Here is a 16,282-nt window from a genome sequence, read left to right on the forward strand (position 1 = left end):
GTCTTTTTCTCCTCCTCAACAGATTAAACTTCATGCACAGTAGAAGTTATGCTACTCGTGCACAACACTTTCTTCCTTTTTACATATCCTCGTCGCCATTTGTAGTGTTTCTGAACATATTAACACCAACGATACTGGACCGTTTTCATGCTGCTTTATTACACCTGCTTCCGGTAACATACAGGCTACACATTTACAACGTCATCACGTATAACGCCACATGTGACGTACACTACAGTTGGTCATTCTGAAGATAAAATGAATCATGCTATCCATTAGAAATAAATGCAAGGCGGATGTCCGCAGGTCAGTTATGTCTCTCTTGGCATACCATGTCAGCCCAGGGTCAGGTGTTGTGGGAGACCAGACCACACATAACAATACATTTGCTCAGCAGAGGGTGACCACTCCATTTCCTGTTGGAGACCCTTTTTATCTCCTGTCTCTCCATCTGGTCATCATCCTCATCCACTATCTCATAATCTCTGGGAAAGCTGGAATATTCATTCTCCCAACTCTCTTGTGATGGCGGCAGGACCCAGTCCTCATCAGATGAGCCGATGACTAAATCCGCCAGTGGGGTAGAGGAGGCTACAAAACCTACGGAGAGGGCTTGATATGCCTTAATAATCCTGAAATCTTTCCTGAACATTGTATGCAGCAGAACTCTTGTTTGCTCTGACTCCTTTTCTGAGCGTTTTAAGCTGTCTCTCTGTGTTGACAGAAACAGGTACAGACAGTCTGTAAGGACTGAGCTACTCCAGCTTGCTAGTGTTTATTTTCCTTTTCTACAACTCATTTGTCAGACGCTTTTGTCCAAAGCAAAGACCATCAGAGAGTAAGTACAACATAAGGATCTAGAGAGGAGGGTACAACGTTAATAATGTTTTTAATAAATGAATGTAATATTGTCGTCATCAACAACATCGACAGAGTTGAGAGTTCTGATCAGCATCAAAGCCATCCTTTGGTACAGGTATTCACTGTTGCATTGACAAGCACATTGTTGTTGCTAGGTAACATGAGGGGTTTGGGCTGGGCGATAGTTCACTGACAAGGTCCGTACTGTAAATATGCTCAACTGCCTGTGGAGTGGCAGACCGGTGTGGTGGTTCCCATCTACAAAAAGGACTGGAGGGTGTCCTCCAATTATCGGGGTATCACACTTCTCAGCCTTCTGGGGAAAGCTTACTCTAGGGTGCTGGAAAGGAGGCTCCAGCTGATTGTGGAACCTCGGATACAGGAGGAACAATGTGGATTCCATCCTGGCCGTGGGACAGTGGACCAACTCTTGGCTTCTTGGGGGGGGCATGGAAATTTGCCCATCCAATCGACATGTGTTTTGTAGATTTGGAGAAGGCTTTTGACCATGTCCCTCGGGGGATCATGTGGGGGGTATTGCGGGAATTAATTAATTAAATTAAATTCCATTTTTACACTTTAATGAACATGAACACACACATGCACAAACAGTATCCTATGGACATGCATAAATGGAGAGGTCTCAGAGTGAGGGGCTCCAGCGAGCGCTCCAGAGCAGTTTTGGGGTTCGGTGCCTTGCTCAAGGGCACATCGACAGTGCTCAGGAGGTGGACTGGCACCTCTCCAGCTACCAGACTAGCTTCCGGGCTTGGTCCGTGCCGGGACTTGAGCCGGCGACCCTCCGATTCCCAACCCAAGTCCCTACAGACTGAGCTACTGCTGCCCCAGTATGGGGAATATGTTGGTACGAGCCATCCAGTCCGGACCGGCTGTGGCTCAGTTGGTAGAGTCGGCGCCTCTCAACCGGAAGGTCGAGGGTTCGATCCCCAGCTGAGCAACATGTCCGATGTGTCCTTGGGCAAGACACTTAACCCTGAATTGCTCCCGCTGCTTCGGTGGCGGTGTATAAATGGATTAGTGTTGTACTTACTGTCTGATGTACGTCGCTTTGGATAAAAGCGTCTGCTAAGTGAATTGTAGAGTAGAAGTGTGAGCTGTGTCCGCATCCTCGACACAAAGTCAGACACGTTCCCAGTGCGTGTTGGCCTCTGCAGGGTTGCCCCTTGTCACCGGCCCTGTTTGTGATCTTCATGGACAGGATCTCAAGGAGCAGCCGGGGGGAGGAGGGTTTCCAGTTTGGTGACCTCAAAATCTCGTCTCTGCTTTTTGCAGATGAAGTGGTTTTGTTGGCTTCCTCAAGCTGGGACCTCCAGCAGGCATTGGGGCAGTTTGCAGGCGAGTGCGAAGCAGCTGGGATGAGGGTTAGCACCTCCAAGTCCGAGGCCATGGTTCTCTGCCGGAAAACAGTGGATTGCTCTCTCCGGGTGGGGAGTGAGTCCTTGCCCCAAGTGGAGGAGTTCAAGTATCTCGGGGTCTTGTTCACGAGTGAGGGTAGGATGGAACATGAGATTGACCGACGGATTGGCTAATGCAGGCGTTGTGCCGGACCGTTGTGGCTAAGAGGGCCTGAAGGCAAAGCTCTTTTCAAAGCTCTGATTTACCGGTAGAGCTACGTTCCAACCCTCACCTATGGTCATGACCTATGGGTAGTGACTGAAAGAATGAGATCGCGGATACAAGCGGCCGAAATGAGCTTCTTCTGGAGGGGGTCTGGGCTCAGCCTTAGAGATGGGGTGAGGAGCTCGGAGTAGAGCCGCTGCTCCTCCGCATTGAAAGGAGCCAGTTGAGGTGGTTTGGGCATCTGTTAAGGATGCCTCCGGGACGCCTGCCTTTAGAGGTTTTCCAGGCACGACCAACTGGGAGGAGACCCCGTGGGCAGACCCAGAACACGCTGGAGGGATTATATATCCCGCCTAGCCTGGGAACGCCTCGGAATCCCCCAGGAGGAGCTGGAAAACGTTGCTGGGGAGAGGGAAGTCTGGGTTGACTTACTGCGCCTGCTGCCAACGCGACCCGACCTCGGACAAGCGGAAGAAGATGGATGGCTATTAGAGCGGGGATATATTTTCTAATGAAAAAGGATCATTTGCGGCCCAAACCGTCGGGGGTTATCCAAACGGACTACGGATCAAGCCAGATTCTCCACCATTTATGACACACACAAACATAGAAAGAATATATATATTGTTGTGTCTGTTAGACTGATGTGTATTTACTGCCGGCCAGGTGCAGCCTGTGTCCAAAACTTTGCTCTTGCTTCCATGTTGCAAATTAGACGTCCGTTTTATCACCACACACGCTTCTCTTGTTTAAAATGAACTGCCCAGAACACGTCCAACTTCACATTTTGCAAGCCTGCTTTGTTTTAGCCTTCACAGACAGCGTCTCATTTAATTCCTAAACTTACATTTCTTACTTATTATGTTGTTGTAGGTAAACAGATGTGATCCATTGCTAATCCTGAATAGGGTTCTGTAGCCAATTTCTGAGATATATTCCTAAATGTAAAGCTGACATTAGTTACCAGTGATGAAGGTGTTTCGTGCTGGTTGTCTTTAACATGTTTGTTTTTTTTGACCAGCAGCTGTTGGTGAGTAAAGAAGAGCTTCCTCCTGAGCAGCAGGAGTGGAGCCACATTCTGGACCAGGAGGACACTAAGCCCCAACACAAGAAGAACAGGAGGAACTGTGGAGCAGTCAGGAGGAAGAACAGCTTCAAGGACTGGAGGAGGCTGATACCACCATGTTCCCCTTCACTCCTGTCTCTGTGAAGAGTGAAGATGATGAAGAGAAACCTCAGTCCACACAGCTTCATCAGACACAAACTGAACAGATGGAAACTGGAGTCGATGGAGAGGACTGTGGAGGAGGAGAACCAGAGAGGGACTCCGATCCAGAGAGACATTTACAACCAGAGATTGAGGTCAAGATTGAAGACTCTTCAGAACCTGAGACTGATGACAGTGATGATTGGAGAGAGACCAGAGAAAATCAGTCAGATTTAACCTCTGTGGAAAACATTGCTAATAAGAAATCACATTGCTGCTCTAAGTGTGATAAACCATTCAAAACCAAATGGCTTTTGGAACAACATATTAGAATTCACACAGGAGAGAAACCTTTCAGCTGCTATGTTTGCAGTAAAAGTTTTAATCTTAAAGGAAGTATGACAAAACATATGTTAGTTCACACAGGAGAGAAACCCTTCAGCTGTTCTAACTGTGGTAAAAGTTTTAGCCAAAAACAGTCTCTGACCAAACACATTAGGATTCACTCGGGAGAGAAACCCTTTGGCTGTCCTGAGTGCAATAAAATTTTCAATATTGAAACAAATCTGACAAGACACATGAGAACTCACAGAGGAGATAAACCCTTTAGCTGCCCTGATTGTGGTAAAAGATTTGGCCTTAAGCAGAGTCTGACACTTCACATGGCGTCTCTCCATCATATAGTGGAGAACCCCCTCCGCTGCTTTATTTTTGACCAAAATGTGTCTAGTTTTAACCAGTTAGAGGAAGACAAGGGTGTTGGAGGTCAATTTTCAGAGCTTCATCAAAACGAAACTGATGAGAAAAGAGAGGCAGGAGCTGACAGAGAGCAAAGTGGAAGAGCAGAACCAGCCAGAGACTCGGACCCAGAGAGACGTTTACAAGCAGACACTGAAGACTCTTCTGAATATGAGAACGGAGGAACTGACGATTGGCATGAGACAACAGAATATCATTCAGGTTTAAACTATGTGGAAAACATTACAACTGAGAAGCAAAGTGCTGATGTGAAATTACATAGCTGCTCTGAGTGTGGTAAAACATTCAAAAAGAAACAGAATATGACCAGACACATTAGAATACACACAGGAGAGAAACCATTCAGCTGCTCTGTTTGCAGTAAAAGATTTAACCAAAAAGGTGCTCTGTCCACACACATGAGAATTCACACCGGAGAGAAACCCTTCAGCTGCTCTCAGTGCGGTGAAAGTTTTAACCAAAAATGGGTTCTGATTAGACATATGTTGGTTCACACCAGAGAGAACCCCTTCAGCTGCTCTGAGTGCGGGAAAGGATTTAAACGAAAGTCTAGTCTGACACTTCACATGGCCCATCACAGAGGAGAGAAACCCTTCAGCTGCACTGTTCCTGACCATAGCTTCTTCCTGTCTAATCAGTAGATGAGTGTGTTAATTTTACTTTTTGCTGTTGATAAGCTCTCAGTGAAGAAACCCTTCATCTCAGTTATTCCCTTATATGGACTGATAAGTAACATAACCTAACACATGGCCCTTAATTGTGAGCTAGTCAGAAAGTGACAATGCTGATACTACCTACCAGCCCATATGGCCCACATTGCCTCCACAACCCAAGCATGTAGAACAGGATCGTCAAACTTATATTGGGTCCAGAGCTGGATTTGTTTAGTTTAAACAATTGAATATAGGCTTCTTATACCAATCTGTGAGTGCACACACAAAAAAAGTAAAATGTTCCTAAATCACCTATCCAGTTATACCCAGAGTGTTCTTGAACCAATTGGAGTACAAGCACATGAAGGTCTCCTTTATAAGCTTACAGTCGGCAGTTTCAGAGCGTGTCAAAATGCTTCCAATAATAATTTACCTAGGTGGCTCTGGATCAGTTGGTAGAGTCGGTCGTCTCTCAACCAGAAGGTCGAGGGTTTGATCCCCCAGCTTCTGCAGCAAATGTCCGATGAGTCCTTGGGCAAGACACTTAACCCGATGTTGCTCCAGCTGTTCGTCAGCAGCGTATGAATGTGTATGAATTGATGAGTTAATACTGATGGACTCTTTAAACAGCAGCCTCTACCATCAGTGTGTGAATGTGTATGAATGGATGAGTTAATACTGATGGACTCTTTACTCAGCAGCCTCTACCATCAGTGTGTGAATGGATGAGTTAATACTGATGGACTCTTTACTCAGCAGCCTCTACCATCAGTGTGTGAATGGATGAGTTAATACTGATGGACTCTTTACTCAGCAGCCTCTACCATCAGTGTGTGAATGGATGAGTTAATACTGATGGACTCTTTACTCAGCAGCCTCTACCATCAGTGTCTGAATGTGTATGAATGGATGAGTTAATACTGATGGACTCTTTACTCAGCAGCCTCTACCATCAGTGTGTGAATGTGTATGAATGGATGAGTTAATACTGATGGACTCTTTACTCAGCAGCCTCTACCATCAGTGTGTGAATGTGTATGAATGGATGAGTTGATACTGATGGACTCTTTACTCAACAATCAATACATTGAGTTGCTGCCATGTGATAGGCTTATTAGATATTTACAATAACGAGCAGCTGAACCTAACAAAGTGGCCTGTGAGTGTAGATACTTCTGTGTATACTGTATATACTGGTGAGAACCATGTTCAGCCAAGAGCTTATCCTCTCCAATATAGACTATGTTTGCTAACTTCCCCTTAGCCCTCAGTTTTCACAAACATGACACATCAGAAGAGAAGAAGAGAGACATTTTCAACCAGAGACTGAAGACTCTTCTGAACCTGAGGACAGTCAGTCAGTTTCTCTCAGTGAAATGAGAAACCACTCAGCTGCTCTTAGTGTTATCATTTAGCTACATGTACCTTCTTTGCCACAGTATTTTTATTTACATCATAGCACAATAAAATACAGCTTTTTGACTGCTCATGCTTTATGTCTAGATGTAAAATTGCTGCATTTACCAACAAAACTAAATGTATAAAGAAATGACTAAGAAAGGTCATATATGCAAAATTGTAGTTGTAAGAAGTGCTGAGTATAGAAAGCATTTAAAGAATAAATGAAAGTTCTTAATGCTTGGAAACTGCTTTGTCCACACAGATCAGTCATTGGCTTAAACATTTGTGTTATTTCTTCATATAATTCATAAAAAGGTCTCTGTTGTTGAGCCTACAGTATTTAGGGTTTCCTTTCTAATGGATGATAACATCTGTCTTATCCAATGAGTAGTGGTTTATCTCTGAACATTTTTCCATTAAAATGCAAAACATTTTAATAAATGCTTTTTTATTTTTACTATAATGAAGTTTCTCGTGATTTAAGTCCAACAGAAGAAGCTTAGCATGGAGATAAAATGTTCTTCTCTGTTGTAATTCTTACCTCTTCCCAAAGCATGTTTTTTTTCTGCATTGCCAATGAAATAATGTCCTTATCGTTTCATACATGTTGTGCAGATATCTGGAATGTTTCTGTTGTTTTGATTTGCATTCTCTGGTGTAAGATAAGTTTGCATATGCTGTAATAGTATGAGACGTGTATTTATAGACTTTCTAATCTTCATCCAGTATTTCAGATTCAGTGTAAACCTTCTGGAGGGATACAACAACTGGAAACAGAAACCGTTTAGTTGTAATGTTTCTGGTAAGAAGGTTTACTCAAAGGTCAGTGTTTGTATCAAGAGATTAGTTTGATGTACATGTACACTTCTTCCTTCCACATACTGTTCTGATTCTTAGTCCTGAGTGTCAGGTGATACAGTGGGCTTAGACAAATGTATCATTAGATTTCATATATCCTGACATTTCACAGTTTTTAGATCAACACACTGACTGTTTTTTTTTTTTATTGATGAATTAGTTTGTAACTTAACATGATGTCATTGAACTTACACATTTAGGAGACATCTGATTAGCTACAGACATTTCTCTGCTGAACAAAATGCATTTGTGAATCTAACCACGGCAGGGGAGTCTCAAAAATCCCACACACAAATGCAGTGAGGTTCACAAATGACAAACAGTTTGTAAATGCAGACTGAACACTTTATATATTTGTGGATTTCTATTACATATATACAAAACTATAAATATTTGTGTGTGAATCAGAAATACATTTGTGAATATTCTTTTTTTATTTGTGGATTTGTTTTACATTTATACAAAACTATAAATATTTGTATGTGCATTGAAATACATTTGTGAATCCTGTGTGCATTTGTGAATATTGAGACTGATCTAACTCCATAGATCTTTTTGCCTCCTCCTGGTGATGCACATTTGTTACTACAAGCTTTCTTCTCTGGCTGAGTTTTGCTTTGTGCCATGTAGGTCTGCTTGTTCTGAGACCAAGACCACCTCTTCCATGCTGCACCTGGCCTGCAATGTCCCCGTGCCTCAGTTGGGCTCCACTTCCTCCCTGTTGTCAAACTGGGAGCAGCTGCTCGTGTTGTGGAGTCTTGGGATTGGGTCAGGGACATGTCCAGTACTCCTCAGCCAGGCTTGTGACCGGCAGTTCCAGAGCGCCAATTCCATACAAGCCAATGTTGTTGAGACAACGCGGGAGTCCAAGACATTTCTTGATGTATGAACTGACTGTTCTCTCCAGCTTCTCCACTTTGGTGACAGGAACCTCATAGACTGTCAGAGGCCACATTAGACGGGGGAGCATTCCAAACTGCAGGCACCACAGTTTCAACCTGTCAGGAAGCAGTTGCATGAAGTTGCTGCAGTGGAGTACATAGAATAATAACTATTTTATTTTTAAAGTGCTTTCCAGAACACTCAAAGGCACTTTACAGAGTTACAGATCAAACCAGTAGTAGGAAACAACAACATTAAAGCAATGCACACAAAGCAAGCTGTGTGAAAGAGGTGGGTTTTGATCAGGGATTTAAAAGAGCTGAAATCAAGTCCTTTTGGATCAAGCTTTGAATAACTATGGGAAAAAAAAGTCTCCCTCTTCTTTCAGCAAGTAACACTTTTACACTTCTGTCATCAATATGCTGAAACATTTAGAGGTGCTCCTTCTCTTCCACATTTTAAATGTTATTTCCTCAAGTTTTAATAGAGAAATATAAAAAGTACAGTATTTCTCCCAGACGGGGGCAGTGATGCAGCTTATTGGGTGCACGCCCTAAAATAAACAACATAGAAGAAGAAGTGTGGAGGATGTAGTCTGTCACTGTTAGCATGTATGTCTCATAGACTGAATGTCTGCGCTCACGTATCCGAGTAAAGTTAGAAAAGACGTCAGCGTTGACTTTTCCCTCTCTGACTCTTGGATGAATGCAGCTGGTGAAAACCAAAGAAGAAGAACAGTCTTGTCTGAGTGTAAAATGTCCGGGTGTCAACACCCGACAGGACAAACAACATGTGGATACGACAAAGAAAAGTGCTGGATGTGATTTTAACACCTGAAATCAAGCTGCAGAGAGCAGGTAGGTTTTCTTTCCACTGCTGGAAACGTGTTTCCTGCTCATAGCCTTTAGCTAACAGACGCACACAGCACAGTGTTAGCTGCAGCTAGCTCCTGCTAACAACATCACTGACTTTACTTAAAGACTCTTTAGTGGATGTTGTGAAGGATTATAATAGTAATGTCTGACGGAGCTTAAAGGACATTAACTTTGAGACATATTTGATGAACTTGTTAATAACTAGAGACTAAAGACTTGGTGTCTGTTAGAGCCGTGTGTGTGCTCTGGTAGTCACAGTAGGGGGCACATTCACTTTGGTGTTGGGAAGGTTACAAGTAGAAGAAGAGTTAATCACGGACAGGTGAGCAGCCCACCGTGAGAGGCACACAGTTTTTGACCGCTGTATGAAATGTATCGTGAATGGAACATTTATCCTGGCTTTGTTTTACATTCAAGTTCTAATGGAATAAGAGTATGTAGACAACCAGAATATGTATTGTAAAGGAACGATTCAGATAAACCCGTTTGAGTGTGACAGCACGGAGTTGATTGAATTATTGCCACGAAACACGGAAACAACGCGTCAGTGAAGTACGGAAGGCTATCAGCCCCTCAGTGACTCAAACTTTTGATAGATCACTGGACTGAGTGCTGTATTTGAGGAAACGTTTCAGGCCTAAATGTGACTTAAAGAGGGGTCCAGAACTGGAGCCACTAACTACAAAGTCTTTAAGTGCTCACCCTCCAACGGGCCTCGCTTTAGGTTTCTACTGGAGGATTGGGGATGAATGTAATCCCAGCTGGGACCCAGCTAGTTCACATTAAACAAACTAAAACCGTGGTGCGGACCTTTTGAGCAGGAATACAAACCATCGAACTCAGGTCACACCAAACAGTCGAACCGAGACCCAGACGAAGAGGTGGTCTCGGTTCGAGAGGTCCGACCCAGAAATCAGACGCCTTTTTGGACGTAACAGGCTCCCATTGCCACGTGCATTATGGGAAATAATTGTTTGGTTAGCAGCACAGTGTTGTTGCATGAAATACAAAATTTAATAATATCAAAAATATCCCTTTAATTGACCCCTTTATGAATTCAAAATAAACTAAAAGTCCCAAACAAACTAAATATGCATCTACGAGAGTTCAGAAGCCATCTGCCGACACAGCTGTTCGCTCATCCAAATGCAGTAATCGCAGTTATCGCAAAGTGAAAACAATCATGGATATCTTGTGTGCACTTGTCCTGGTATTGGGCAGTAAGAGCGTTTGATACTGTGACAGTGATACATAATAATGAAGTTTCTGTTAAAATGATTCATTATGGAGAGAATGTTTCAAAGAATAACAAATAGTAGTCCTATTGTTATTGAAACATTTTCATCTGTTTAGTAGGCTATAGGTACAAAAATATTCCATTGTGTAAAAAAATGTTTGTGTGGGTAATCAACCGGTGTTATGATGAATCTGGTCGAGGTTATAAAGGCAGGATAATCAGAGTGCAGAGGGGGAAAATAATGAAAAGTGAAGAGCCAGGAACACGTTACTACAGCTGCTGTTATGTTCATAGTCTGTGTAGTATCATGAAAGACAGGAGCACTGTAACGCCTGTGAAAGTGTCTGGAAGATGGACCGAAAATTCCTCAGCATCTCCTCACCTGCGACGGGATCAGAGCAGCGAGCAGCGTGAGCGTATTGCATAATTTTCTGTTCTGTCCTCCTCTGTACTGTGTTACTGTGTACCTACTCTTAGCTTAGCTTAGCTTAGCAGTTAGCTTAATTTACAATGGCTTCTTTTTCTGTCTCTCCCTCTCCTGCTCTCTCCTGCTCTACGTGTCAGATGTTAAGTTATTCCTCGTCCTCCTTTAGTGATAATGATACATGTAAGAAATGTAGTTTATTTTTAGCTTTGGAGGCGAGGGTGTCTGAGTTAGAGAGACGGCTCCGCACCATTGAGTCAGAGTCATCATATGCAGCAGTAGTTAGCCAGCCACCTGTAGCCGGTGCGGGCCGACATAGCTTGGCTTCCCCCCCGGTAGCTCCCGAGCAGCCGGGAGGCAGTGGCTGAGTTACTGTCCGAGGGAAGCATAGTCGAAAATCGAAGCACACGGTTCCCCACCAACCACTTCACGTTTCAAACAAATTTTCCCCACTCAGCGACACACCCACTGAGAATAAAACTCTGATTATTGGAGACTCCATAGTCCGAAACGTGAAGCTAGTGAAGTCAGCGGGCATAGTTAGGTGTATACCCGGGGCCAGAGCGGGCGACATCGCATCTCATTTAAAGTTGCTGACAAAGACTAAAGGTAGATTTGATACAATCGTAATTCATGTCGGCACAAATGACTCCCAACTACGCCAGTCGGAAGTCACTAAGGTTAATGTGGAGTCAGTGTGTCCTTTTGCTAAGACGATGTCGGACTCCGTATTATTCTCTGGTCCCCTCCCAAATCAGACCAGTGATGACATGTATAGCCGCATGTCATCACTCAACCGCTGGCTGTCGAGGTGGTGTCCAGCACACGATGTGGGCTTCATAGATAACTGGCAGTCTTTCTGGGGAAAACCTGGTCTGCTAGCTAGAGACGGCATCCATCCCACTTTGGACGGTGCAGCTCTATTATCTAGAAACATAGCAGAGGTTATTAGTCCAAAACCTTGACAACAACACAGAGTTCAGACCAGGAGGCAGAGCTGCAGTCTTACACACTTCTCTGCGCCTCCCTTAGATCTGTCTCCCAGTCACTATAGCTGTAATTCTGAATCGAACTGTAGTTATACTGTAGGTACTGTGTCTGTCCCCCGGCCCAGACCCGTTTTTATAAGTCATCCAAACGGCGTGGATCATCAAAATCTCATTAGAATCAAAACTACGAATACGATTTTGCTACAAAATCAGAAAATTCACTGCAGACTTTTGAACATTAGGTCCTTAGCATCCAAGTCTCTTTTAGTGAATGATCTGATATCAGATCAGCACATTGATTTACTTTTTTTTGACTGAAACCTGGCTGTGTCGAGATGAATATGTTAGTTTGAATGAATCCACTCCTCCCAGTCATTTTAATACTCATATACCTCGAGACACCGGACGAGGTGGTGGAGTAGCAGCTATTTTTAATTCTAGTCTCCTAGTTAACCCTCGACCAAAGCTGAATTTTTCTTCTTTTGAAAGCCTTGTTCTTAGTCTTCCACATCCAGTCTCAAGAACCTTTCAGCCAGTTCTAGTTGTTTTAGTTTACCGCCCTCCTGGCCCATATTCTGAGTTTCTATCTGAATTTGCAGAATTTTTATCAGATTTAGTCCTTAGCAGTGATAGAATAATTGTTGTAGGTGACTTCAATATCCATGTGGATGTTGAAAATGATAGCCTTAGTACAGCTTTCATGTCATTATTAGACTCTATTGGTTTCACCCAGGGTGTAAACGAACCTACTCATCGTTTTAACCACACCCTGGATCTTGTTTTAGCTTGTGGCATTGAAATCCATAACCTTACAGTTTTCCTAGAAAATCCTCTTCTATCAGACCATTTCCTTATTACATTCGACTTTGTCCTGCCAGAATTATCTCCGCTTGGAAGAGGTGTGTTCTCTAGAAATTTATCTGATAGTGCTGTGGCTAGATTTAAGGAAGCTATTTCAGCTGTTTTTGATTCAGTACCGTGTTTCAACCCAGTTGGAAACTCTTATGACAGCTTTAATCCCTCTCAGCTAGATCAGTTTGTTGATAGTGCAGTGGATTCGCTGAGAGTTGCTCTGGATTCGATTGCTCCCCTGGAACGGAGGGTTGTCAAGCGGCAGAGAGTGGCTCCATGGTTCAACTCAGAAACCCGTACTCTGAAACAATCGTCGCAGAATTTTGAAAGAATATGGCGCTCGACCAAAACGGCAGAATCTCGTTTATTCTGGCAGGATAGCCATAGAAGATATATGAAGGCTCTACGTCATGCCCGAGCTGCCTACTACTCCTCTCTAATCGAGGAAAACAAAGGCAATCCTAGATACCTTTTCAGCACTGTAGCCACACTGACAGAGAGTCATGGCTCCATTGAGCCTTGTATTCCTCTAGCCCTCAGCAGTAATGATTTCATGAGCTTTTTCAACAACAAAATTCTAGACATCAGAGACAAAATTGGTAACCTCCTGCCCTTACCTGGTGCAGATACGTCTGATACAGCAGAGACAGTTCCAGTACCAGATATTAGTCTCGACTGTTTTTCTCCAATCGACCTTTCAGAGCTATATTCCATTTTTTCTGCGTCGAAACCGTCAACCTGTCTTTTGGACCCAATCCCAACCAAGCTGTTTAAGGAAGTCTTTCCCTTAGTTAGCAACTCTATATTAGATATGATCAATTCGTCTATACTGACAGGCTACGTACCACAGGCATTTAAAGTAGCGGTAATCAAACCTCTACTTAAAAAGCCTATTCTGGATTCAGGAACTCTAGCCAACTATAGGCCTATATCCAACCTTCCTTTTATCTTGAAGATCCTGGAGAGGGTGGTGGCTGATCAGCTGTGTGACTTTCTCCATGACAACAGTTTATTTGAGGAGTTTCAGTCAGGATTTAGAGCTCACCATAGCACTGAGACTGCATTAGTTAAAGTTACAAACGACCTACTGCTAGCATCAGACAGGGGACTTCTCTCTGTGCTCGTCTTGTTAGATCTTAGTGCTGCTTTTGACACCATTGACCATCAGATCCTGTTGTACAGACTGGAACATTTGCTTGGAATTACAGGGACTGCTTTGAGTTGGTTTGAATCCTACTTGTCGGACCGATCTCAGTTTGTACATGTTAATGATGAGTCCTCTATGCACACTAAAGTTTGCCATGGAGTCCCACAAGGTTCAGTGCTTGGACCAATTCTTTTTACATTATATATGCTTCCTCTGGGAAATATTATGAGGAAACACTCCATACAGTTTCATTGTTATGCAGATGATACTCAGCTTTATGTATCAATGAAGCCCGATGGCACCAGTCAGTTATGTAAGCTAGAAACGTGCCTTAAGGACGTTAGGACCTGGATGACCAGAAATCTTTTGCTACTTAACTCAGACAAGACTGAAGTTATTGTGCTAGGCCCAAAGAACCTCAGAGAGACTTTTTCTAGTGATTTGACTGTCCTTAGTGACATCAGCCTGGCATCTAGCACCACTGTTAGGAATCTAGGAGTTCTATTTGATCAAGATATGTCCTTTAGCTCTCACATCAGGCAAATTTCAAGAACAGCCTATTTTCACCTTCGTAATATATCCAAGATCAGGAATATCCTGTCGCAAAATGATGCAGAAAAACTAGTTCATGCATTTGTTACCTCCAGACTGGACTATTGTAACTCTCTTTTGTCTGGGTGCTCTGGCAAGTCTCTAAAGACTCTTCAACTAGTCCAGAACGCTGCAGCTCGTGTACTGACCAGAACCAGGAAATGGGACCACATCACTCCTGTCTTGGCTTCTCTGCACTGGCTCCCTATACAGTCTAGAATATAATTCAAGATCCTTCTTCTCACTTACAAAGCTCTAAATGGCCAGGCACCATCTTATCTTAAGGAGCTACTAGTGCCGTACTGTCCCTCGAGAACATTACTGTCCCGGAGTGCAGGCCTGCTAGTGGTACCTACAGTCTCTAAGTGTACTATGGGGGGTAAAGCCTTCAGGCTCCTCTCCTCTGGAACCGCCTTCCAGCCGGGGTCCGGGAGGCAGACACAGTCTGTATTTATAAGAATAGACTTAAAACTTTCCTTTTTGATAAATCTTATAGTTAGGGCTGGTGCTGGTGTAGACCAGCTCTTAGTTATGCTGCTATAGGCTTAGACTACCGGGGGAACTGGCACCCTGAGCTCCTCTCTCTCTCGCTCTCTCTCTCTCTCTCTCTCTCTCTCTCTCTCTCTCTCTCTCTCTCTCTCTCTCTGTGCATATACAGTACATCATATTACTGCATGTATCTATTTATAAATCTCAGTCTCCTCAAGATCGTCGGTTGACGGCTTGCCAGAACAACCCCCACCCCACCACTACCCCCTCCCCACCGGATCGTGGGTTGGCGGCCTGCCAGAACAACCCCCCACACCCCCTCCCCTCCCCACCGGATTGCTGATGGACGGTCTACCTCCCCCCACCCCCTTGCTCTCTATCCCTCTTCCTGCATCTTATCCCATCTCTCCCCCTATCCCTTTCCAAGCCCGGCGCAGTCTAGGCCTGTGAAGACTGCTTCGTCATGAGCCGGGGATCCGGCCGAAGATTTCTGTCTTTTAATAAGGCAGTTTTTTCTTACCACTGTAACTTTTGCTGCTTTGCTAAAGTGCTCATGATGGATAGGCCGGATCTTTGTAACATAGCAATAAGTAAGGTCTTTTTACCTGCTTTTCGTAACATAACAATGAGTAAGGTCTTTTACCTGCTTTTTGTAACATAACAATGAGTAAGGTCTTTTTACCTGCTCTTTTGTAACATAACAATGAGTAAGGTCTTTTTACCTGCTCTTTTGTAACATAACAATGAGTAAGGTCTTTTTACCTGCTCTTTTGTAACATAACAATGAGTAAGGTCTTTTTACCTGCTCTTTTGTAATGTTAACAGACAATGAGTAAGGTATTTTACCTGCTTTTTGTAAAGTGTCTCGAGATAACACTTGTTATGAGTTGACGCTATACAAATAAAAATTGATTGATTGATTGAATTGATACACATCTGTATCTGAGACTAAGGGTGCGTTCACACCTGAGCCGTTTGGTCCGTATGAAACGAACTCTGGTGCTTACCAAAGAACCCAACTCTGCTCCACTTAAAAACGGGGGTCTCGGTTCGCTTCCAAACGCACCAGAGTTCGGTTCGCCGTAAATGGACTTGAACTTATAAAGCGCTTTTCTAGTCTTCTGACTACTCAAAGCTCTTTTACACCGCAGGTCACACCTACACATTCACACCCTGATGGTAGTGATCACTATGTAGTATCATCCATCAGAAGTAACTAATCCCATTCATACACCACCACTGAAGCAGAGGGAGCAATTCAGGGTTAAGTGTCTTGCCCAAGGACACATCGGACATGTTGCCCAGCGGAGGATTGAACCCTTGACCTACCGGTTGAGAGGCGACAACTCTACCTCTACAGCCGCCGTAGGTGAGAACGCATTCTGGACCAAACAAGGGAAGTGAACCAAAATACAGTGCATTGTGGGTTGAATTTGGCCGTCTGTAAACGATGACAATTGGGTTTTGTTGAGCATG

General features: G+C 43.7%; 2 protein-coding genes across 4 annotated transcripts in view; both read left to right on the forward strand.

The window, feature by feature from the left end:
- The window catches only part of LOC132984473 (gastrula zinc finger protein XlCGF57.1-like), an 87,970-nt gene extending 80,890 nt beyond the window's left edge, over positions 1–7,080 (forward strand). For 2 of the 3 annotated variants that reach the window (XM_061051357.1, XM_061051355.1), the window contains exon 2: positions 3,467–7,080. In XM_061051357.1, the coding sequence (XP_060907340.1) occupies positions 3,625–5,049 (1,425 nt within the window). In that variant the 5' untranslated portion in view covers positions 3,467–3,624 and the 3' untranslated portion in view covers positions 5,050–7,080. Of the gene's footprint in view, positions 1–3,463 lie in introns of all 3 variants that reach the window. The other variant, XM_061051356.1, reaches the window with a different exon arrangement.
- Positions 7,081–8,881: 1,801 nt separating this feature from the next.
- Positions 8,882–16,282, forward strand: part of LOC132984454 (zinc finger protein ZFP2-like) — an 83,341-nt gene continuing 75,940 nt past the window's right edge. The window contains exon 1 of the mRNA XM_061051330.1: positions 8,882–9,059. The gene's annotated coding sequence lies outside the window, so the exon portion shown is untranslated. The remainder of the gene's footprint in view (positions 9,060–16,282) is intronic.

The sequence above is a fragment of the Labrus mixtus genome, chromosome 12 (genome assembly GCF_963584025.1).
Source record: "Labrus mixtus chromosome 12, fLabMix1.1, whole genome shotgun sequence".
Classification (NCBI taxonomy): Eukaryota; Metazoa; Chordata; class Actinopteri; order Labriformes; family Labridae; genus Labrus; species Labrus mixtus.